Here is a 25037-nt window from a genome sequence, read left to right as displayed (position 1 = left end):
CGCCTCTTACCGTATTCCTGATGTGTGCCTGCGGAGTCTCCTCACCCCAGGAGTTTGTGGTCTGCGCCCAGGATATGGCGGGCGTGAGGGGGCGCGCCTGTCCCTCCCCGATGACATGAAGGGGCAGCTCCCCTGCGCGCCACTGCTGGTGAATCTGCCAGCTGGTGTCTGAGAAGCGTTCAGCATCCTGGGGAAGACCAAAACAAATATTTATTAAAACTGGTAAAACTACAGTAGATAAACTAAAGGTGGGTGCTTGACCAAAGCCCTCCCACATAATTTTGCCTATTTTGTAGGTTGTAGTGAGAGCATATCATTAAAAACTAGTTAGGACCGCCTACTTACATATTTTATTATACATTATGTATGAATACAATGATCGTATTTATTTAGAAAATTAGTAACTTCGAAGTCTTTGCATAAACTCATCGATGTGTACACACTACTGTATTTGGGATTAAAGTCAAATAATTTCGGAATAAATGCCCTTTTCAGGGCGGTAAAGCAAATGAATAATGACATAAAACAAATATTTATTCTTTGTTTTTCTGTTTTAGGTTACACGGTTGCGTGCAAACGCACTTATGTAACACTTTAGTACTTTATGTTTTAGCCTGTTTATTGACAATTAGGTACATATTATTCCAAAGCTTCATAACTCATGATGGAAAGTACGATTCAAGCCGAAAATAGAAGGTCAACTCCACTAAATTCAGACAGAAAAGGCTGTCTTTACAAACAAAAATACGGTATTCGTAAGTATTTGCGATAGTTTGCTCTACAAAACAAAGATGGCTCTAGTGTGATATATTATTAATAATATGATTTGTGCAAAATCACCTCAAGGGCGCAATGATGTAGAGGTTATAGACTTATCCGAGAGATGTCAATAGTATATAGGTTGGCCCCCAGGCCGGCCTACACACTCATTCCAGATTATAAGAGCTTTTAGTCTAAATAAAATACTAAGTGTATTTTTATTAATTTTAATAAGATCCATGCACAATTCACGTAATAATATTTTTCACTAAGCTATTAAGCCTAAGCTATTTCAACGGCAATTTTGTATCTATTTAGTCACCAAAGGGTTGCGATATATATCAATAAGGCCATAAAAGATAAAGCAGCAGAAAAAACTACACGTTACAACTCTAAGATCCCAATTACAATATAATGTAGTCATTATCTATAATAAAGAGTTCACACCATCGCGAGATGAGACCGGAGAGAGGAAGTGGTTTGGTTGGTACACGGGCACAGATTCCTCGGGCCAGATCTCAATCAATCAATGGTCCCTAGTTTAGATAGTAATTACGGAGATTAGGCGCTGACTGACGGCTCAATCAAACGCTCTATCATTATAATTTACGGTTCAAATCATTTATGCACGTTTCAATAAAAAACAAATAACATCAAAAGGACTTGGCGATAATGAGTTCAGATATCCACGGAAGTTGATCATGGTAGTGGCAGACTTTAGAACATGATTAAATAAAGATCTGTACATTAAAAATTCATTAATTCAAATCATTCAAAGAAAGAAAAAAGTACCAATTTCTAACTGAAAACCGCACTCGACTTAAATACATTTTTCCATGTCCAAAATTAAACACTTCCTTTGCACAAAATTACTATACATACCAAGGAAGAACCTTTTTCAATCAAATCCCTGAGGAAATCAGAATCATAAACGACAAAAGCCAAGCTTTGAGCATTTAGAAAAAAATATTTTAAAGATAAATGATCAAAAAAATGAATAGTAAATATTCTACTTAAGAAGCAACTTCTTCTCCAAATATAGTATACATATTAATAAAATAATAATTATGGTCTTTATCCCAGAAACTAATAACATCGTGTTTTTATCTATATATTATAGCTACTAGTAATACATTTTACTTACAATGTTTTTTTTCTTACTTCTCTTGATTCTATATGTATATCTACAGTAATATAATGTACACTCCTCTTCCAACCACAAGCTAATGCTTCTCTGGAAGAGTAGTATTAAATATTGTCATTGTAAATTGTAAACCTTTTTATTTATTCCTTGTACTTTTTTCTTTAATAAATATAAAATAAAATAAAAAATTATCGTATTACGCAGATTCGTGCAAAATCACGCAACCTGCCTTTACTTATCAAGATTAACACTAAGAAATTTAAACAAAAGAAATACTCATTTCTAAAAACAAAAGAATTCACTTGAATTTGCTGTAGTAATTACGGCCTTACTTTTCCATTTCGAGTAACACGCGCGAAAAAAAGCACGTGTGCCGTCGCGTGAAACCTGAGTATTTTTATAAATAGACTTGACTTTGGATTCAGCAGTCACAATATTGTATTTTATTTTATTCATGTGAACCTATACCAGAAATAGAAAACTCGGAAAATGAATACAACAAAAAAAAATGTAATCGAAAAAAAAAATTCAAAAAGTTAGGTTAGGTTCATGTACACCACATACATGAGAAAATAAAAATATTAAACAATGTTGGTTTAGGTTAGTGCAGGGGGATATTATTCCGATCTAACATTGGAACTGAAATATTGTGACGTCATATGATTGCCTAACTATATCCACCAATGAAAAACTCGGAAAATCTATAGAATAAATTTTCAGAGTTTTTCATTGGTGTATAGCAAATAAGTAGGCTCCGAATGAGAATTTTACTGTATATATATTGGCATATCTATGGTTTTTAACGACCATTTTTTTTCATACAATAAGTCCAAAGATATCGATCTAGTGCCTAGTTTATTTATGGGTTAGTGTAGGTTAATGTATATAAAAAATATAATTATTGTCTTAAAAATACGTTAGGTAAGGTTAGATACCTAGATCTAGATCATTTCGCCGTTGAATCGGTTTTATTAATCGATATTTTATTGATTGCCCCATAGACCGTAGACTGTTACGAAATAATGCGAAGGCGATTCAATGAATGAACGAATCGCGTGTGTGTACAAATTAACTCTTGGTTAATTGACACTCAAGACCGTTCTGATGTCAGCATGTTCGCCGGAGTGCAGACTTCATAAAAAATAACCGGAAAATAGCAACATTATGATGATCAGACAAAATGATTAAAATACAGTGAGAAATACTTATTATAAATAATATTTTTTTTATCTTGAGTTATGTTATTGTTGCATCTGCTGATAATGACATTGGCATAGAGGAATGCGGGAAATTTAATCAATGTAGAATTAAATACAGTAGTCGCTATAAGTTGTCAAAGTAAGGCAAACATTCAACAATATATATATATGGAGATTTTATAATCCTGATGGCAGTAGGGCATGGAATTGACTGAGATAGGACGAAAGTAAACTGAATTTTTAAATAAAGAAAAACGTCACTCCCCCAACTGCACGGAAATAAATGAGTATTGCGATTTTTTTTTAAATTTCTTCAAATTATATATAATCCGGTTAAAAACGGGATTGCAGGCTATTTTCTGATAAACTGTTAATAAATATCCTAATATATCGGCCACGTGTTCGTGATGTACCTGCATTTGCCTTGATAATATATGTGTAGGGGTGTACGGGGGTAAAGTGCGCTAACTTCGGAGGATGATTCTACATTATTTTAGTAAAATAGACGAATAACTTTTATCGACATATAATTTTTAAATGGGAATTTTATTATGGGAAAATAAATATTTTTCAATGAAAAAATAATTTTGTACGGCAAAATGAACATTGGAATTTCAAAAAAAGTTATTTATATTTTTTACTTAACCGAAGTTAGCGCACTTTACCCCCGGACGCCTGTATGATGACGAAATGCGAACATATTATTATTTTTATGGTCATGTGTTCCGACATCGTGATAATAAATTCGTGTTTTTCAAAAAGTTTATCAGGAAATCTATCAATTCATTCATTAAAGGCTTGCAATCCCGTTTTTAACTGGTGTACGAATAATTTGAAGAGATTCTTGATAAATTAGTAACATTCTGGAGCTACTGAGACTATCCCCAATTGGGGTACCTATGTTGTGAGGAGGAAGGTAGTGGTGATGGGAAGAAGATGTAAGAAGGAAGGTGGGGAACAAAGTTAACACAGTAGTTTGTATAGTTGTTTGGCGTTTCAACTCATCTGCTACCCTTGTGAGAAAATGACTATTAAAAATATTCACCTTTGTCAGTGATAACACTGATGCGGAACGTTTTCGTCTCCCAAACCAACCCATTGAAAAATTTTTTGTCACTTTATTTACAAAATAAAATAAAAAAAGATTTCATCGACCAAGAACGTTTCTCTCGTATTCATTTGTGGACAAATGAAAGAGAGAATATTTCTATAATACGTTTATGACCACGTCTAAAATATCAATGACGTTTCAAATCGAAACATCGATATTCAGAATGAGATTGGTATTCAACTGGAATTTTTATCGTAACACTCTTCAGGCAGGATAATGAATTATTTATTTGATGATTTGTATTCACAGATCACTTGCATTTATTAGTATAACATATTCATTTAAGTAACGCCAAAGTCGCCGCAATGACACCCATAATCTATATGTGTGCTAAAGTTAAATTTCCAAGGCAGGAAAACATCACTAATGGCAAACGTCAGGCACTTGGTCTATTGAGACAACAGGCTAACGATTGAATTATCTTTATTTTTAGCAATGACGCTACCCAATTGAATTTTAAATTCTCTTCACGCGTTTACACAACACCAAAACACAATTATTGTTCTTGTATCGACGTAGATTTTTGCGGATTTAAGACAAAAATGCATTGTTTTATTTAGCGTTTCCGCGTTTGACAGTTGTTCGCGCGGAAAACCATTTTCCCGCCCTCGCGGCTGCGCGTGCGCAAAATGGCGTTCATTATTTTGAATTTCAATCCGATTATCGAGGATTGTTGTTTGTTTACATAAAGCGCGTGGGGGCGTTCGATTTGAGTCGAAGTAAATGATCGGAACGAGCGATAAAGCGATATAACGCGGCGTGGAGGCATTCGTTCAGAGTCAGATCCGCGGTAAGACTCCCAGCCCAGCTGTGAGCTGCTTCTAGACCGGAGCTTCACACAATACTAGCGACTATAGCGACTAGCGACATGCCAAATAAATTAGTAAACAAACGACAAGCCAGTGACGGCGCGTGTTTTATGTTTGTTACCGGTTAACAGCTGACAGTCATAATTCGATCATAACGGAATGGAATGCTATTTCTAACATGGCTTGAGTTCTTGAGGCTTGTACTTCTGCAGTATTGCGCAAATTAGGTTCCAACAGTGAATTTGTTAAAGGCTTACCTACTGCTTATAGATCAGATTTTACCTTTCCCTGTTTCTCATTAGCCACACAGGAAGGTTACAATGGAGCTCTCAACAGCTGTAACATGTTTTTGGGAATAAAATTAATTTTGTGTTAAATAAATCATAAAGTTAACGCCTTTTCGCTAAGCGAATCTCATTAATCGACGATTTGTAATCGGAAAGTAATTCGATATTAAACAATAGATCCTTGTCCCCGTTTTTTTTTTTAATTTGATACCACCATTAAACGATAAATGCAAAAAACTAATTTAAAAAATGTATAAAAAAGAAATTAATGTGTTCACATTCACCAACATGTTTCTTCAGTTTATTTTATCCCGTTATTTACTTACAATATAACACATGCTTCCAAACAATGGTCGATAACACGATATTAAATCGTATGTTTACATGATTTATTGACTACAATTTATATTCAATTTGCATACGAAATCATTTTAAATGTCAGAATATACCTACCCCCAACTGGCAATATGGCGGTCACGAACTGTGTTAATATCATCATAAAATGAACACATCTAAATGCCAAGAAGTTCATTAATATTACCGACCCACGCTCCATTGAAAACTATAATAAACAATCTGCAGATAAATAAATTAAATGTATTTTTTCTCATTGATTAGCGGCTATCCATCAGCCACCAGTGCAGCGATGGTTTAGTAAATTGTTTGTTTAAAAACTCGTTTAAATATTTAAAAGCCCGTATTAAGCCGATATTGATAAATGCTTCAACTGTCATTGAGCTGCTGCTAGAGATTGCGTATTGTATTATTATTATTGGTTGGTGTTTACACATTTCACGTTTAATGTGTGGAATTAGAGAAAAATGTTTTGATATTGATATTTGCTAATGTTCTTATACTACGGGCGTGGGAATTTGCCTACTAGACTTAAATTCCTTAGTCGAAATTTTGAAAAGTATCGCGCATAATCTCTCTAGAATAATGGGTTACTAGTAGAGGCAGGTTAAATTGTTTTTTGTTATTTATTTAAGTTCATTAACTTAATGATGACCGGCGATAAATTTTCGCCGCGCTTCTATTTTACTAAATTTTTTTTTTTGCAAAATCATGTTTTTGAAAATTTATGTTTTTGTAAATTGAACGATCTTACTAGATAATGTGTTAATATATTTATAAAACTATTGATTTATTGCCTAGTTTCCCAGAATAGCTAGTTATATTCAGAGAAATTATTTCTTAAACGTATCCTTGAGGATACGCTGGCGTTCAATAGGTTAATGCATACAAGACAGAGGGTTAACACACAAAAAAATAACAAATAATAAATACAAACCGTCCAATAACGGTGAATATTATTTTATTTAAACATAAAACAATAAGTAGGTACCTACTTATACACAAAAAAAAACTTAATAATAATAATAAGTGATTATTCCGATATGTGGGGAGGTTAGTGCAATCTCACACATTCCATATATAGATACATACAGTATAAAAATATGATCAGAAACAAAAAAAATATGAATTGTACATAAAACAGAATAGGAATAATAATAATAATAGTAAATTGAAGCTTTTAGGGAGCCGTGACTATAAAAAACAAACAAAATGCAATAAGTGAAGCGGTGTTAAAACAAGAGATTAAAGAATTTTTGTAAAGTTCTGGGGGCTATCGCTAAATATGATCGGAATATTGACACTTCAGTGGGCAAATAGTCGACAAATTCGTACAAGAGGTTGGGAGAAGTTATAAAGCCCAGCTACACTACTCGCGAAGTTGACCGAATACGATAGTGTGGGCACGAACTTCACTTCGCTTCGGGCAACTTCGCTTCGCTTCGCCCGACTTCCGATTGTTGTCGGTAAATGCGCCCGAGTCAAAGGACTCGAAGCGTTACTCGCGAAGTTGTACGAGTGTGTGGGCACGCACTTCGAACCACGGCTAACTTCGTCGAGGACTTCGTCGAAGCGTCGAAGCGAGTAGTGTAGCTGACACTTAAGGCTATTCACCACGTGGTGTAACATTTGGAATCGGGCGGCTTAAAGCCCAGCTACACTACTCGCGAAGTTGTTCGAAGTTGACCGAATACGATAGTGTGGGCACGAACTTCACTTCGCTTTGGGCAACTTCGCTTCGCTTCGCCCGACTTCCGATTGTTGTCGGTAAATGCGCCCGAGTCAAAGGACTCGAGTCCGGGAGACTGAGTTGGACTGAGTTACTCGCGAAGTTGCACGAGTGTGTGGGGACGCACTTCGAACTTCGGCTAACTTCGTCGAGGACTTCGTCGAAGCGTCGAAGCGAGTAGTGTAGCTGACACTTAACAATAACACTCCTTATGTAGATGACGATAAGGTTTAAATTCCAACCAGTCACGAGTTTTGATTTATGCAAAAAAAAACATCGCCAAAAAGGGTTTTATTTTATTTTGCGGTTCAGGCACCAAAAATTGAACTGAAAACTATCCTCAATTTTGTAAGACACTATGTACAATACAAATGTAAAAACAACTGAATAAATAAATCATTTAAAAAAAAACTCAATTTGCCGGGTTATACAATAAAACAGCAACCGAAAAGATGTTCGTAAGTAGGAGATTTTGAATGATCTTGCATCACTTTGTAGTGCTTCGAATTATGTTGGTTCTTCGGAAAAGGAAATGGAAATTTTCTGTGTTTCTTAGTAGACGGTGATTGATATTGATTTTGATTGTGGCCATGTTGTTAGAGATTGTAGAATAAGTGTCGATTGAAATAAGAATGAGATAGAACTATGTTTGCCACAGTAGGACATTTTTTTTAGAATTTACCAATATATATAGGTACATAGGTAGTTATAAGTTTAAGTCATGTTAAACTCCATCGAAAGAAACGGAAACTTTACGAAACGGAAACTTTACGAAACAGATCTTTACGGAACAGATCTTTACGGAACGGAACTTTACGTACTGGAACTACATGGAACGGAATATTTCCGAGCTTAACTAAGCGGAAGCAGTAGGAGGGAGCTTAAAACCATTAAAATCTCACGATCTTCCCAAACATACCATAAATGCTCTTAGGAATAAACGGAAATGATCACACATCAAAGAAAAATAAGAGCAAATGGAAAATAGCCGTGCGCACATGTTCCTTAAATGTTTACATACACTATGAAATATGATCAAAATAAAACAGAGGCAACTGATAGTAACACACGAGGAATAATAATACGTTAACTTTGGTGATGAACTCGTGTGAATTTGAACACTATAAGTAAGCACTGGAGGAATAATATTCTTACTTGAATCTACCGGTAGGTTTTTTTTGGGTGGGCAGCATTTTATTGTTGTGGTCTTGTATTGTTGCTATCCGATGGTTCTAGCTGGGAAACTTTCAGCTTAAGTGCAATAGTGTGTTGTATCTGAAGATATATTTGATAAATATGTTAAAATTTATAACATAAGGAATGGAATCCAGATTTGTGTTAATAGATTTTATCGTGGATAAAACAATGGCGCTTTTGAAAATTGGGAGGTAAGTCACTATGGCAATCTCTCGTACGCTCATTATTATCATAATTATACGCAATTTTCGTAATGTTAATAATATTGGGTCTTACTAAAAAACGTGTTTTTAATTTTACACAACTGATAAACAACCGTTAATTGAGTGTAAATGGTTGTGTAAAATTTAAAACACGTTTATTGTTATGGGGTTTTTTCGAAATTTGGGTTTTTAAAAAATAAATATTTTTTAGTATATTTTTTTCACAAATGAGCCCCTAAGGAAAATAATTTTGCCTTGGGATATACGACATCTTTGAGGATGCTGTGTTGTCGTGTAAATAATATTAATCACGATTTTGGATACTTTTTGGATAGTAAATTTTTTAGTTGCACTGAGAAAAATGAGTATTACAATTTTTTATGAATCTCTTCAAATTATTATAAAATTGAATATTGCTCATTTATGACGAATGTCTTCAAAATATCGGTTAAAAACGGGATTGCAGGCCGTTTCCTATTAAACTTTTAATTAATTTCTAATATATCGGAACAAGTGTTCATGCCTTGAATACGAAAATATTAGAATTTTTATGAACACGTGTTCCGACATCGTGATAAAACATTCGTAATAAAAGTTTATCATGAAATCTATCAATTCCTTCGTTAAGGGCCAGTAGTCCCGTTTTCAACCGGATTACGAATAATTTGAAGAAATTATTAATAAATAACTAATACTCATTTTTATCTGTGTATATTTTCCTTTCGTACGTCACTGTACATATAACTGCAAGTAAGTAACAGAATGAATGGTTTTGTAGAAGAGTATCGATTTTTAAAGTGGTATTTTAGGGCAGTGGTGGGCGTAGAAGTGACAGGGATTTAATAGAGTATTGAGCCAAGATTGATAGCGGAAATGACCAAAGACGATGGACGTAAGTTTATTCGAACAACTTTCATTTCTATGGACAACATTCAACATTTAACACCCCTAAGGCTAAGGGTCGACATTTGAAATCTATTTCAGAATTCAATAAATATTATTTTATTGTAATTTAATATTGACTATTTTAATGCATGTATTTTGTACCGGAAGCCAGGGGCGTGCCCTGCCTAATTTCAAAGTTTAATAAAATAATTACTTAAAAATTAAATCTTAGATTTTTAAATTTATGTCGATGGATATTTTTTTTGGCATCAAAATTAATGAAACAGTCGAGAAAATTTATCAGATGTTCGAAAAAAATTTTTGTCTCTTTTAGTTTCTCCCAAAACTATGTATTACTATGACATTGTTATCCTTGGAAACCTGGCAGTATCATGATATACACAGGCTCCATTTTGTTTGTAGGACAAGTTTGAAGTTATATAATAATATCTACAGAACATGCGAGTGAAAAGTGAGGTTATTTAAAAAGAAAAAGTATGGTTTTACCTTCGTCGATTCGACGATGCCAAAAAAGATTTACATTTTATTTTCACAAACTACAAAGGTTAGGATGATATATTTTTATGTAATTATGTGGCATTAAGTGTGAACAAAAGTGTAATCTTTCTATGAAAAGTAAATGATTATTGAAAAACACAGGTGAAATCGTAAACACTGACTTTCAAGATGTCTGTTGTCTTAATAAACTGTGGATAATTCCCACATTTGTTTGGAATCTAACAACAGATTGTTCCTTTTAGAAAGCTACTAGCTGATGTGTACCGGCGTTGCTGTGGGTTATCCTTAGGAGTTAGACAAATACCATCACTTTTTTGTATCTTCTAAGGTTTAGACAGCGTTAGCAATGTAAGCGCCCGAAAATAAATTTTTTGACTTGATTACACAAAGTCGACTTTTCTAGACTTTCTATAAATATAATATGCACGTATTATACAGGGTGTATCGGCATGTACGCGACAAACTTTAACCAGCTATTCCTTAAAACATTTGGAGTAAAAAATGTTATGGGCACTTTGCTGTCCGGTAACATTTTTTTTTTAATAAAAATTTACTATTCATATTTTCACCACATTTCACCAATGTTTTATCCTTTGTCAAAGTTTGAAAACCCGTCTGGCAATATTTTTTTCGAGTTTATGTACGTACGTACATAAACGTACATAAGCGCGTACGTACATACGTACGTGCGCGCTTTTACAATCACAACGAAATGGCACGGCACCATTCGTCTCATTTTTAACTATTATTATTTAGTGTGTACGAAAGAGCGAGGACACTTTTTGACACACTTGCTAATAACAGCTGTTGAACACGAGAAACAATGCAAATGACAGTGACGGAGTGTGGATTTTTTATTTATTTTTTTGTTTTTAATGGAAAAAAAATGTTACCGGACAGCAAAGCGCCAATAAGATTTTTTACTCCAAATGTGCTGAGGAATAGCTGGTTAAAGTTTGTCGGGTACTTGCCGATACACCCTGTATATGTAAACCTTTCGGAAGAAATTTTCTAAGCGATAGTAAAAACCGTATTAAAATCTGTTGCCAAGTTTAGAAGAACTAAGCGCACAAACAGACAGACACGAAAAGCGACTTTATTTTATACTATTTAGAGATTAAACAGAGCCGGTACAAGGACGAGACCAATTGGATACTTACTCCGGGCGTAATATCTAAAGGGCGCTTAAATCGACTTGTTAAAATGTAACAAAAAGATGCATTAAAAAAAATATTGTTCAAATAATATAGCTATTACAGTTAGCTATTGTGCATCTCTCTTCTTGAACACACGTCAGCCACAGGTAATTTTCGTAATTTCTAACTATTTCACTTAGGTTGCGGTGTTTCAAAGTTTGGCGAATTTGATCGCAAGTCAGCGGGGTTTTGGATGGCCTCAATTAAATGTCCAACCTCGGCCTGTTTCGACTTTTGATCAAATTATGTACAATCATAAAAATTTGACCGATAAGCTATACGGCTTATCTGAAACGGGCTAAGAATCGGAGAATTTCAAAAAGTTGAAATATCGCTGATGGTCGATTTGATCGTTGTGAATTTTTAAACACAGTTTTAGAAAGACTTCATTTCTTGTATTTTTGTGTTGGCGACCCTTCGAATGAGCTTTTATATTTTTAATTTTCCTACTCCACTGACATTACTGACAGTTGCGAATCTCATTTATAGGTAGCTATCAACTTTGTATGTACCATAATATTATATATATTTATGTACAAGGTTCGAATCTACACGTAGACAGATCATCGTTCAAACCAACTGGTGACGCAATGTTATGTAGAGAGTAACTTCAGATCTGCCGATGCATCTCATAATGCTGGTACAAGGAACATGCATAGGTCATAATAATTAAAATGTCCCACATAAAAGCGGATAAAGTGAACATTAAATTATTAATAACTAAATATTAATGACGAAATATAAAATGCAATAAGACTTGCCAAGCAATCACGAAAGTCAAGCAATATTCGTTATATGGTTCAAGGAGAAATTTGCATTCATTCAGCGACTGAGTTGGCATCGCGTTTGGATCCCACCCAGGCGTCCTGAATTCAATACTTCTTCGGTTGGCTAAGTCCTCCATCACGACACAAAAATATTTTCCGCTTAGTGTGATTTTCAGGTTATTCGTAACCCGGGAATGTTGTCCATCTTTTAAAACAAATATTTATTTTCATCTATGGAAAATCTTTTAAAATTAATGATAAATGATTAATTTTTCATTTCTTGTTAGGTTCGTTGGTTAAAGCGAAGAGAGCTGATGGAGCATGGCACCACGTTGGGCGCCACTGTTAGGTTATAAATTGGGAGCCCCACGTTGGGCGCCAATGTTGGTATATAAATTAGGAGCATAACGTTAGCGCCAAGTGTTTGATTATAAAACGGGTGAGGAGCCAAAGTTGGCACCAATTTTTGGGATATGAATTAAGAGCCTCACGTGTTATAACCTAACAATTGGCGCCAACGTAAGTATCCTAACCTCAACTAACATAATAGAGAAAAAACAAAACGGATTCAATCCTCTGCGAGCTAATCCATCATTGCACAAGCAAATTTTTCCGACATAATGATGGAAGTGGGAGGAAATCAAATGTTTTCAGGTTATTCGTATCTCGTAAATGTTTGCCTTTCCGTTTTTTTTAATTGCGCTTCTTTTAGCATCGGAGGTGGCGTTTGTGACGTCACCACAAACATCAGAGGGTAGTTTTTTTAAAAGCATGATTGCGCTCTGAAGAAAAGTGGATGGTTGGAATAGTAGGGTTTATTTCCTCACTCGAGTGAAAAGAGAGACTATGATCGGAGAGATACAAAAATTAAAAAAACGTCTTAAAAGTACTAAAATAAATAAAAATCTCTAAAGTATTTTACAGATTTTTTAGAGGAAACTGTATTTTTCTTCATGTTTTAATAGGTTACCATCGTAATTGACCATGATTAGATAACTTTGGACAGTATCTAATCGATTTCGCGAGGACGAAGTTAATCAATTCAGGTGTATCAAAGCAAGTGGATTTCACGGTTCTTTAGATTTCATCGTTGCAACATGGAGATTTTTTCCCCACTAATCACTTGTACCATTATAATCAGCCACCGTGCAAATTTTTTCTGACGTCACGCCACTGCGCTGAGGTTAATTTGAATGGACTCTTTGTACAATTGAATTACTGCCGACATCAGATGTTTACTTGCACTAGCTTTAATATTTATATGTGCAAAATTTAAACATAATAAAAAATAACGAAGTTGTCTGGGAAGAACAGGAAATTTAATATTGTGTTTCTTATTAAATTGAAGGTGGTTTGATAAAAATATTTTTTGCATTGTGAATTCCTATTTCTATTTACTTTTGTGGTTTATCTATAAATAGTATGTACATGTAGTATATTAATAAAAAATAATAATTCTGGATTAATTTACTCGAAAACGAAGGCTCACATATATTTAAGATTATATATCGATGGCTTAGCGCACACATGCGTTAAGTGCGGTTTTGAGTAAAAACAATTACGTGTTTTGAAAACCATTTATCATGATTACTTACTTTGCAACTAGATGTTTCGTGAGAAATTCACATCAATTTCATGTAGAATGGATAAAAAGAAGATATATCCATTAATTTTGTAGCTTTACTTCATAAAATTAACCTGGAGTATTCTTAATTATTAAATTGCACTTGACACGTGTGTGCTAGGCCATCGATATGTAATAATGTTTTCGAAGGGTTTTCCAGCTTTATAACATTTATTTCTTAATAATAACTAATAACCAAACGATTCCATAAACACGTGTTTAATACAAAATCAAATTCATAATATAATAACAAAATTTATTTAGTTATAAAGCAATTTACTGATAATCAACTTAAGAGCGCATTCGTACGATAGTAATTTTCTACAGAAACGTTGCGCAAATAGGCCAGACATGTGGATTATTTTTTTAACTACATTTTTACGTGATAAGGTGAGAATTTATTTTAAATAAACATTCTTAACCTCTTAAGGACCACGCCCGAGTATACTCGGGCGGCCAAAATTCGGAATTCATACTAAAGAAAAATTTTAATTCTTTTTTCACACTATGCACCACAACATCAATATTCAGTCCCATTTCGGGCCCGAAATGGCTTTTATATGAGGATATATATTTTGAGTAAATAAAATTCATTGATAAAAAAAAATGTGTTTTTTTTTTCATTTTTAATTTTTTAAATGATTACTGAAGGGGTTAATAACATGTATATTTTGTTTTTAATCAATGCAAAAAACTACAGAGATAATTAATTATGTTCATATATTCCCACCATGGAATCTGAATTGGAGTTAAGATTCTCGTAGTCCAAATGTCAGAGAGAACCGTGTTGTTCCAAGGGCGCATACTCTGTAATAATATTACATCTAATACATAATTATTAGTGATAATAAGCCAATAAATTAATAAAAATATCTACTTAGTTAATCATCGGACACTATAATACATCATTTCGGAGTATCCGGGCCGAAGGCTTGGAATAAACTCCCTCCGGAACTAAGATCCATAACAAGTCCAACAGAATTCAGGTCTAAACTAAAAACTTACCTTTTTAAGCTGTCGTACCCTTAAATTAAATATACCATTCCTAAGAGAAAGTCCAGTTATATTCAATTTTCCAATTATGTCCTAAATCCTTTATCTAAATTTCGCTAATAAACAATTAGATAATGTTAATTAAGTGTTAATCTCAAGTGACCTACCAGGTAAGTATTGTACTGTATATTATCTCCATAAATAGTTAAGTAATAATATAGATCACCGTAGAAATGTATTATAAGTTTGTACAGCGCCCTTGAGGTGATTTTGCACAAAAACGGCGCTATATAAGTAATCCAATTATTATTATTATTATCAATTCCTAGATGAATGTCATCCCGCTCGTCTTCACTGCTCGATCATCTCACTCGTATTAATTTCGATATAAATGTCATCCCGCTCGTCTTCACTGCTCGATCATCTCACTCGTCTTCATTTCTAGATGAATGTCATCCCGCTCGTCTTCACTGCTCAATAATCTTACTCGTCTTAATTTCTTGTTTTTCACTGCCACGTGTTTTCACCGAACTTATTTTATTTATCTCGAATCAGTGGGTTTTACGGTTTCAGAGCGGCCTTGGAGTTTCTTGGTACCGCTTACTAACACTGAAATACCAAATGTATTCATCGATAGCTCATCTCCTGAATGATCCACATTTTCTGCCCATTGTCATATTAAATTAATTTAGTTGACATGTTGAAATAAATCATTTTTATATAACACTTTTATTTTATTCTTTATCCATCAATTATATATTTAAATCTCTTCTGGTGACGCCTAGCAAGTATCTTTCAACCCAAAGATATTGGAATATTCTAATATCTCTGTTTCAACCCCACGTTGCGTTACTTTTAGTTTTTTGACTTCTCATATTTTTAAACTGTGATTCCTATGTAAGTTAAATTAGCTAAATTATTTTAGGTCATCTTGTTATGTTTGTTAAGGATTAAGTGTGTGTTTAAAAATAAGAAGAAAATGGTTTGAAAGGGAGGTATAAAAATATGTTATAGGCAACGTGATAATTAAAAAAAAATCCCTAATAATTAAGCCAAAAATTGTGAAAATTCTTTGAAATAGAGTAAAATCCTTTCGATAAATGCCAAGTTGCATCTAAATTTGTACTGTGAATTTTTCATACCTGTAAAATGTTAAATAATAGATCAAAATGTGTATTTAATAATTTTCGAATTCTTTATTATCTATCAAGGGAATTTCATAACATTACCGTATTAGCTCTACAAATGCATGTAAAATACCGTTTTTATTTTTTAGGTACTAAAAAACTTAAGGTGTTCAAGAGAAATATTATATTATAAATCGGTAGAAATTCGGAATGCGGGGCTAACTGGTAACAATTTGATCCAAATCTAAAAAAAAATCAAAATAGTGATGACCGGGAATTTGAAACACCCTGAGGTAATCAATTCGAATCTGAAGAATTTCGCGGTTATTTGTATTTAATAAGCGTTTATTTCATAATTATTTAATTACGCAGGTACCTCTAAAAACACGTATTTTCGCCATACTGTTTATAATAACATAACATTATGCCGCCCGTGGCACCGACTTTTCAATTCAAAAATAACCGCAAAACCCAAAGATCAAAGCCGAAATTATTAATTGAACATTGAACAGATGTCCTCTGAGCGCTGAGGAATCCGGAGAAATCGCCATAAAAACGTAACGGATTATTTTCGCGAAATAAAACGCGAAATCGTGATAAATATAAAATCTGGGTCACCCTCCATTAAATATTGGCGGGACACTCTTTACAACCGCTCTCAAAAACGTGGACTCTGTTTTGGCTCTTGATCGTGTATTTAACGTATTGCAGTGTGTCATGTAGGTGTCTGCCATTTGACGTTAAAAATAAACAGTCTTACTTATAACGATTTCCTAATACGCTGCTGCAGCACCGGTATAGCTATATGGTGAGGAGGGCCGTATACTGCTCATGTAAAAATATGTACTCATAATAATATCCATACTATATAAATTTTTTTTAGACTGTGTGACCGTGTTTTTGAGGATTGGGAGAATGTAGTGTTCCAATCCTCAAAAACAGGTCACTTTTGCATTTCGCGTTTAGTTGCTAACTTCACCTTTCTCTAGATGAGATTTGCGATGTCATTTACCCGGTCTGCTTTGAATTGTTTCAAAATTTGGCCAATTTGATTATGCGTTCCGTATTTGGTTACGTAAATATATATTTCGATTTAAAATATTCCTCTGATAGTGCTTTTCTTTACGAGACCGTCAAATCAAACAGATTTTAAACAAAGTCTGCGATCTCCGTCTTAATACGATAGTAATACGTCCCTTATCCTGGGGGTCGGACGGTTTAAAAATCAGATACTAATACTGCGGTATTACAGCCGGTATACGCAGTACGCATGCGCGTGAATATGTGTAAAGTTTTCTACTAACCTGTTCCTATCTCTCCGCATTACCTATTATGAGTAAGATGGAATATGTATAATTGATTATAATTTCATTGATAATGACAAAATCCGACTTCTGTTGGAAAAAAACCTAACAGTTTTATGAAAATTATTTCTAAGAAATGCCGCTAGGTCGTGGCGTAAAATATATTTATATAAAACAATTGTTTGAACCACCATATTATTTATATTTATTTTTTTATATAATAATATAATTGTTTAAATGTGTCACGCAACTTTTCTGAATTTAGGCTGGTGTATACGAGTATATTTGTCGAAGGAAATGAATTGTTGGTTGCAGTTAATAAAACTGAGCGATCGCCAAGGACAAATGACAGTATTTGTCATAGGTTAAAATTCGACGTTCGTTATAATCTACGTGTTTTTACTTATTACTTTATTAAAATACGCTTTTTGCAAGTTAGGCTTTACGATATTAAGACGACTTTTTTGTTTGTACGTTCGCAATATGAATGTGAATAAATAGTTTTGTCCGTATAAAAACTCAATTCTTTCAAGATTCTTTCAATTATATATTTGTATGCCTCGCTTGAAAGACTCGAGTTTTCATACGAACAAAACTATTTATTCATATTGATATTGCGTATGTACGGGCGAAAACAAAAAATTCCTCTTAATATTGTAAAGCATAACTTGCAAAAAGCGTATTTCAATAATATAATCAAATTAACGCCATCTATGAACACATAAATTATAACGAACGTCGGATTTAACCGCGTTTGTAAAAAGATGTATGTTGTGAACTTAAAACGGGGAAAACCATACGCGTGTGTTTTCTTAGATAAATCATAAATAAATGATGAAAAGGGAAATATTATTGATTTATGCATCTTAAATAGGTGACAAAGATGGTATTTAATTAGCATTTAGTAAGAAGTTTTGCTTTACTTAACTCAATGTGGAAATTTGTTACTTAAAATGTTATTCAAATAATAAAAAACGAGGCGTGATAACATGACATTAACTATTGATAAATTTGAAGTGGCATTTTTATTCCTACCTAAATGGAAGAAAGGTAAGTATAATAACATAGGAACATATAAAATAGTTTATAATGCACCATGATAGACAACCTGTAGTGTTATTTTGTTATAGTTTCGATACAGCCCACCAGATGTCGGTAGAGTGTGTAGATATAAGTTATTATTATCCAGTCAATCTAGTTTTATGATTTTCCATAGATGGCAGTACTTAAACCATCTGACAGAGATATCATGTCGGTCGTACACGATTGGTTACGACTACTAAGTATAACGCTCTCTTCTGGTATCTTCCTTCGTTACGATAATAAAGCACTCGTAAAATTTGACGAACCAAAGTGTTTATTGAATACTCCCGATCTCAAGTGTAATCAAAGAAAATATTAAAACCGTTCACCAGTATATTACACCTTCACCAAAATTGACTCTACTATTTCGTCGATAAGTCTTCGACCAAAATTATGTAATTACTTCACTTAACGTTCGCTCAGTTTTTCTAGGAAGCGGCCGTAATCAAGTTTCTGCTATAAATCAGTAGTGTAAATCCGTTTCTAAATCATTTCTCACTGATAACAATTATGAATATTTTTAAATCATTCGGGTAGAATACGGGATACGACGTAAGCCGCATGTTGCATTGGTGCTGTAATTATTTATCGATCTGCAAGTCACACAATATCCGCAAATCGTTTCTACATCGCTAATTTCCTATTGCAGTCAGTTGCAAATATTATTTCACAAGTCGCAAACCATTTCTGGCAAATGTATTTATTTTTAATTTGATATTTTTTTTGTTAAATTTATTGGTTCTAGATAATTAGTTTCACATTTGCCAAGCCCGGAAAAGCCCGGTGTTAAATAATGCAATATGGTTCAACAGTAGATTAGCGTTTCGAAATCAACAATAGAGCGCAAGTCGAATATTTTATTTAACTAATTTGTGTTGTTTGGCAATTAATTATTTAATTCCTTTATTAGTTCCATAGTGGTAGATACTCCCAGAATCACTCTGGTTAAAGAACACCTTTCAGAATTAAAACCCTTGAAATGGCTTTAACTTCTCCCTAACATCTCCTTCCTATCCCGCTTCCCAGCCTTACAACATTTGGGGATGACATAGTCTCACTGGTTCCAGACGACTGGGAGCAGTTGCGACTCTTATGCGGTATTCACATTAAGATAGTTAGTTTTCTGTTAACGTAATCAGTCCTATGCAAGCACGCCATTTCCAAAACATTGACCAATAGCCAGATCGATCATGGTAGACATATAACTAATAAGAACCTTTTTCTTGTTGTTCTAGTGCCCTCTTCTATCGGAGGTTGACTCCCACTGCAGGCTTCAGCACGATGCAACATAAATAAGAACCCCTAGAAATCTATTATGTTTATCGTTATTTCTACGGGATAAAATCCGAATACAATCGAAATCTGTTTCCAACTATTCACAAAATTCGAGGAATAGATGGCTAATTAAAGAAATATTCTTATAATTTAATCCCTCAGGCTACTTTGTTCGCTTTTGGGAACAACTCACATGGTCTCATAGAAATCTTTGTGTTTCCCTTATTTTCGTGGTTAAAAATATTATCTAAACGGTATTAGAAAGAGAAAACACAACGCTTTATGTTAAAATATTGAAATTAACCACAAAAAACTAAAATATGCACAAAGGTTTCGACAGCAATTTGAGAAAAATTTATGAAACTTCATAAATTTTTCATTCATTATTTTTACATGATTTAAAAAAGGTGATCAAAATACTAATAATACATTTGTCTAATAAGACGTGTGTTTTTTCGTAATCAGTAATTTTAATTCAATATTTAAATGAAAAAAACGTAAGGTGAGTATTTTTAAACTTTTTTTATTTTATGTTTTTATGTTTGCACTCAAAATTTGAACATTTCAAAATGTATATATCTATTTCTAATAATAACATTTGAAAGCATATTTCATCACATTTCAAAAAAATGTTTTATTATATTTGGATTTTACTGCAAAGCGGAAATACTCCGACTTTCTGACAGAAGCCTGAGGCCTAAGGGGTTAAATAGTACCTCATACTGTAACTAATGAATGCATTGAATACATAGTTCACTAGGGATAAAACTAAAAAAATCTATTGTGATAATGATAAAAGTTTCAAGTTTACACTCTAGCCAAAAGATTCCATTCATGGTTAGTATTAAAAAAAAACTAATAACAATTGCATTCAGCTAAACATTACTGTGCCAAAATATTTCACAGACATTTTTTCGCTTCACAGCAAATCAACTTTTTTACTGTGGATTTTTTAGCAACGTGAATGGAGAGTAATGGGGAATGTAATTTGGACGCCGGAGCTCACATTGTCACGGACATCAACACCTCCTCGATGAACGAAACAACATTGCCGACATTTCGTGATTTAAATCATGTATGTATACATTTAGGTACATTTTTACATATCTTTTGTTTGTAATAATATGCAAAGGCCTTGCGCCTATGGTATTGAATGCAGCAGATTGGCCTTTGTCGTGCATAAAATCACTTATACCAATAATTGCATACAGAACTGGATGGCGTTTAACAAGAAAAAGAAAAACAAAAGAAATAGAATCAGCGTCATTTGAAAAAAAAACATTACTAAAGTTTACTTACAGATTGTGTTAAAGACACACACGCACAGTTTTTAAAGGAACACTTATAAAACTCACTCATTCTTCAAATAAAATTGACTGCTGGTTTAGACTATGCAGGGTTTAGTTAATCTAATTTATATAGCGCCGTTTTCGTGAAAAATCACCTCAAGGGCGCTGTACAAATATAATCCCTAAATAGTTAATACTCGAACTACTGACTTAAAACTAGTGACTTATCTCTAAGACTTATATCTAGTGACTTACTACTTAGGCCTATAACTACAATCTAATGACATATATGTTTACAAATGTAGAAACTTACAACTAACGTTAATATTAACAATCTAATTTTGGGCTAATTAGGCTGGAATAGGCAGGGTTTAGATAAGTTCGCTTAGGTTTGGACAGCATAATGAGGTTACTCCAGATTAGGTTTGATTAGTTGATTGTTTGGGATGGGCTGTTTTTGAATTTTAAAAATTTTCAAAGTTATGTGAAAGTTCTATTCAAGTTTTGTTACTATCCAAGTACTGTGAAACAACCGACCCTTGATAAAATAATAACATAAATTGAATTTTAACTTTGAATTTTCGTGAATTGTTCAAATTTTGTGAAATAATCTGTCCTAATAATAGTTGCCATTCAATTGGTTTTCATGCTTTCTTGTCTAATAACTTCAAAGTATGATGGGTGATGGTGTGAGGTAATAGTCACCAAAATGAGGTAGTTTCATTATCAAAATAACTGATCCAAGAAAACAATGATAAAAACTTGTCATCAATCATTTGTGCCTACCTAACTTTTTCCTTGAAACCTTTCTGTTTTGCGAAAGGAGAGATGTGTCAAAATCACCTCCAAAGAAGCGATACAAAATATTGTTATGAGTCCACTGTTTCAGTGAAATACTTAGTCTTCTCTTTTTTCTTACGTAGATTTAATTAACTCGGTGCATATCTAGCGATTTTAATATCAATGCTTTGCGCATTTGGCATCAGCAAAATCTAAATTTGTACGGTCACACCCTCCTATGGTCTGACGCAACCACGGGCACCGGGCACCAGCGGAACGAGGAGGGACCTCTGGGCTCACGGATCAATAATCTACTATCGATCATTATGTAAGGTGTTGAAAGTGTGTTAGATTCATCACGATTCTACCCAGCATAATAAGATACAAAACAACTACTAGGCCAGTTCTGTTATCGCATTTTGCAATCCAATGGGGGCCAATTAAAGAGGAGATAGTTGAATACAAAAGTGAATCAATAATCATGAAGTTAAAACATGCAGGTAATCATAAAAGGACACCCGTCCGATTGATTTTGATGTAAATAAATTATTTTACGTAATTGAATTTGCTTGATATTTTGACAAATTCTTTAAAAATAAATAAACTAGCAGTTCTGTGAACAGTGTTGAACCTCGTGTCCAAAAAAATGTTTTTAAATTGTTCTCTTAATAAAACCAAAATTTTATCGTAATATAATTCCTTATAAGATTTGTAAGTAGTTACTTAAATACCCACCTCTATAATAAATAAACACAACAATTTAAGTTTTAATTTCAGATGTCACATCGATTTTTTTTGGGTTATTCGGGTTACACGGCATAATACCCCAAAAATAAATCACTACGATTTCAAATTCAAAAAAAAATCTTTACTGATTCATAAAAACGGCATCCATATTAAAACTGGAACCGGAACGTAAAAAAACAAATTTAAAAATAAGATGAAATGCCAATTAAAACAGGACTTCGCTATGTTCAGTCAATAATTATTCGTAATAAGCATTAACTTTGAGTACTGCCATAATTAACAAAATAAAAACACATAAATTTGTTTTAAACCACTTTATTTTACTATACAATATACCGGTATCAGAAATCAGAAGTGCCCTTCATTTATCGTGAGAATGTTAAAACTAATATACTCGTAAGGTACAAAATATTGACAGATGTACCTACATATTAAAGTGTCGGAGTGGAAAGTGAACAATCAATCAAAGGGGAAGAGCTTTTTAAGGAATTTGCGTGAATTGTCAAATAATGCGCTAAAATTACAGTCCCACATACTCACAGCCAGAGGATCCAAATATTGGGAAAATTTATGAGAAGAAAATAAAGTAGAATAAATTAGTATGGGGGAGGAAAGTAAAAAGGATTGAGAAATTTAAGGACATAAGAAACGTACCTTCTGCAAGTTAGTGATATGAATATTAATTGAAGCAATGTGTTAAGGTAGATTCTGCATATAAGCAGCCGCGTGGCAGCTTTGCAGGATCACCCTTTTTTGCAAACCCTGTTTTATCTAAGAAATGGTTGTCCCACAGAAATTGAATTCACCAAAATTCAAGTTCTGTTTTTATTTTATCAAGGGTCGGTTGTTCCACAGTACTTGAATAGATCTTTTACGTAACTTGAATATAAACTTTGAAATTTGATAAATTGTTAAAATTCAAAAACAGCCCGTCCCAAACAATCAACTAACCAAACCTAATCTAGCCTAACCTCATTAAGCTGTCCAAAACTAACCAAACCTAACTAAACCCTGCCTAGTCCAGCCTAAACCAGCAGTCAATTTTATTTGAAGAATAAGTGAGTGTTATAACTTGTTATAAGTGTTTCTCTGAAACCGTGTGTACCTATGTGTGTGTGTCTTTAACACAATCTTTTGTCACAACAAAGTTCTGTTATTATTTATCATTATTGACCGGTTTTTTTTCACGAAACTGAAATAATGACAGAACTTGAAAATCAACATTAAAATTGATGATTTTTGTTTAATTCTGTGAAAAACCCTGTCTTTAGACTAATAATTAAATAAAAAAATCTTTAATTTCAAAAATGGGTTTTCCAATAAGAGGTGTTATTTTGAATTTTGAACATTTTTGTCATTTTTTGACATTTGACAAGTAGAAACTACGCCATTAATAAAAATGGAACGATACACGCTTCAACAACGCATTTAAATTATTAAAATTCACTTGAGTGAATCAAATGCAAATCATCTTGAGTGATGAGGCCCATTTCCACCTCGGTGGATTCGTCAACAAGCAAAATTTTCGCACCTGGGGCTCGGAAAACCCAAGAGTTATTGTTGAAAAGCCTCTCTTTCGTCAACGTCTGACTGTTTGGTGCGGTTTATTGTCCGGCGGAGTCATTGGACCTTACTTTTTCGAAAATGAGGCTGGAGCAACAGTTATGGTGAATGGATTGCGCTATTGAGAGATGATTAATGATTTTTTATGGCCGGAATTGGATGGTATTGATCTGGACAACGTTTACTTTCAACAAGACGGCGCTACGTGCCACACAAGCAACGAAACCATTGATCTTTTACGATTGAATATCAAAATACTTGGTACTTTTTTTATATTAGTGGAGTTCGTCTTAGGTGGATTAATATAATTTTTTAAATAAATGAGCTGTAATTAAAAAAAATACATCGCTTTACGACGAATGGGTCTGTATAACCGGCAGAAATTAAATTGAGAGCACATAGAGTAGATGCTGTATTATGCGTGCGGTAATTGCAAAATCTACTTTCTTTTCGCAATTGCATTAAATTTAATTTGTTTTATACTTTAACTGTCGAGTTGTAAAAGTTAAGTTAGGTACGCCTTTATGGGGTTTTAAACAGTTGAGATATCGAATAGTTAATTAGTGATTCGCTGTTAAATATGTAATTAACCAGATTGAAGGATGACTCCAAAAACTAGTTTTATTGAATATCGTTAATTTTTTTAATATTTATTATTTATTTAATTAAGCTCAACATGTCTGCTTTATGATCACAAGCGGCGACTAATTAAAGTTTCAGATTATTTCAAAACCTCGTTGATTTATTGATAGACAAACTAAGCTGCCGGTTAGAGCATAAAGGCGTACCGCTGATAGATCACTTGGAACCTCTCCCTCGTTCATATGAACGACACATTTAACGGAATGAGAGGTTGCAACGGGGCTCTCAACTTTAGGCCCAAAGCCAAATTAAGCCGCTGCGCCTTGGAAGACATATTTCATTAGAGTTTAGAGTCGTCTGTTATTAAAAATTAAACGCGTTCGTGTTTTCGGGCAATAAAATCAATTTGACATTTGACTTCTACGAAAGTTGTTTTTCATAAAGTCAGAGATTTATTCTTTTGACTTCCCGCCCAAGTATACCGCCAAAATGTGGCGCCAATTAAATGAGA

The 25037-nt window shown here is 33.5% G+C and overlaps 1 protein-coding gene across 7 annotated transcripts in view; it reads right to left on the bottom strand.

The window, feature by feature from the left end:
* by (focal adhesion protein tensin) overlaps positions 1-25037 on the bottom strand; it is a 554755-nt gene that overhangs the window by 90818 nt on the left and 438900 nt on the right. For all 7 annotated transcript variants that reach the window (XM_089651274.1, XM_089651276.1, XM_089651275.1 and 4 more), the window contains one exon: positions 11-187. In XM_089651274.1, coding sequence (XP_089507400.1) covers positions 11-187 — 177 coding nt within the window. The remainder of the gene's footprint in view (positions 1-10; positions 188-25037) is intronic.

This window comes from Hesperophylax consimilis, chromosome 4, assembly GCF_061612785.1.
Source record: "Hesperophylax consimilis isolate HC1 chromosome 4, BYU_Hcon_1.0, whole genome shotgun sequence".
In the NCBI taxonomy this organism is placed as follows: domain Eukaryota; kingdom Metazoa; phylum Arthropoda; class Insecta; order Trichoptera; family Limnephilidae; genus Hesperophylax; species Hesperophylax consimilis.
This window is presented reverse-complemented; position numbering and strand designations above follow the sequence as displayed.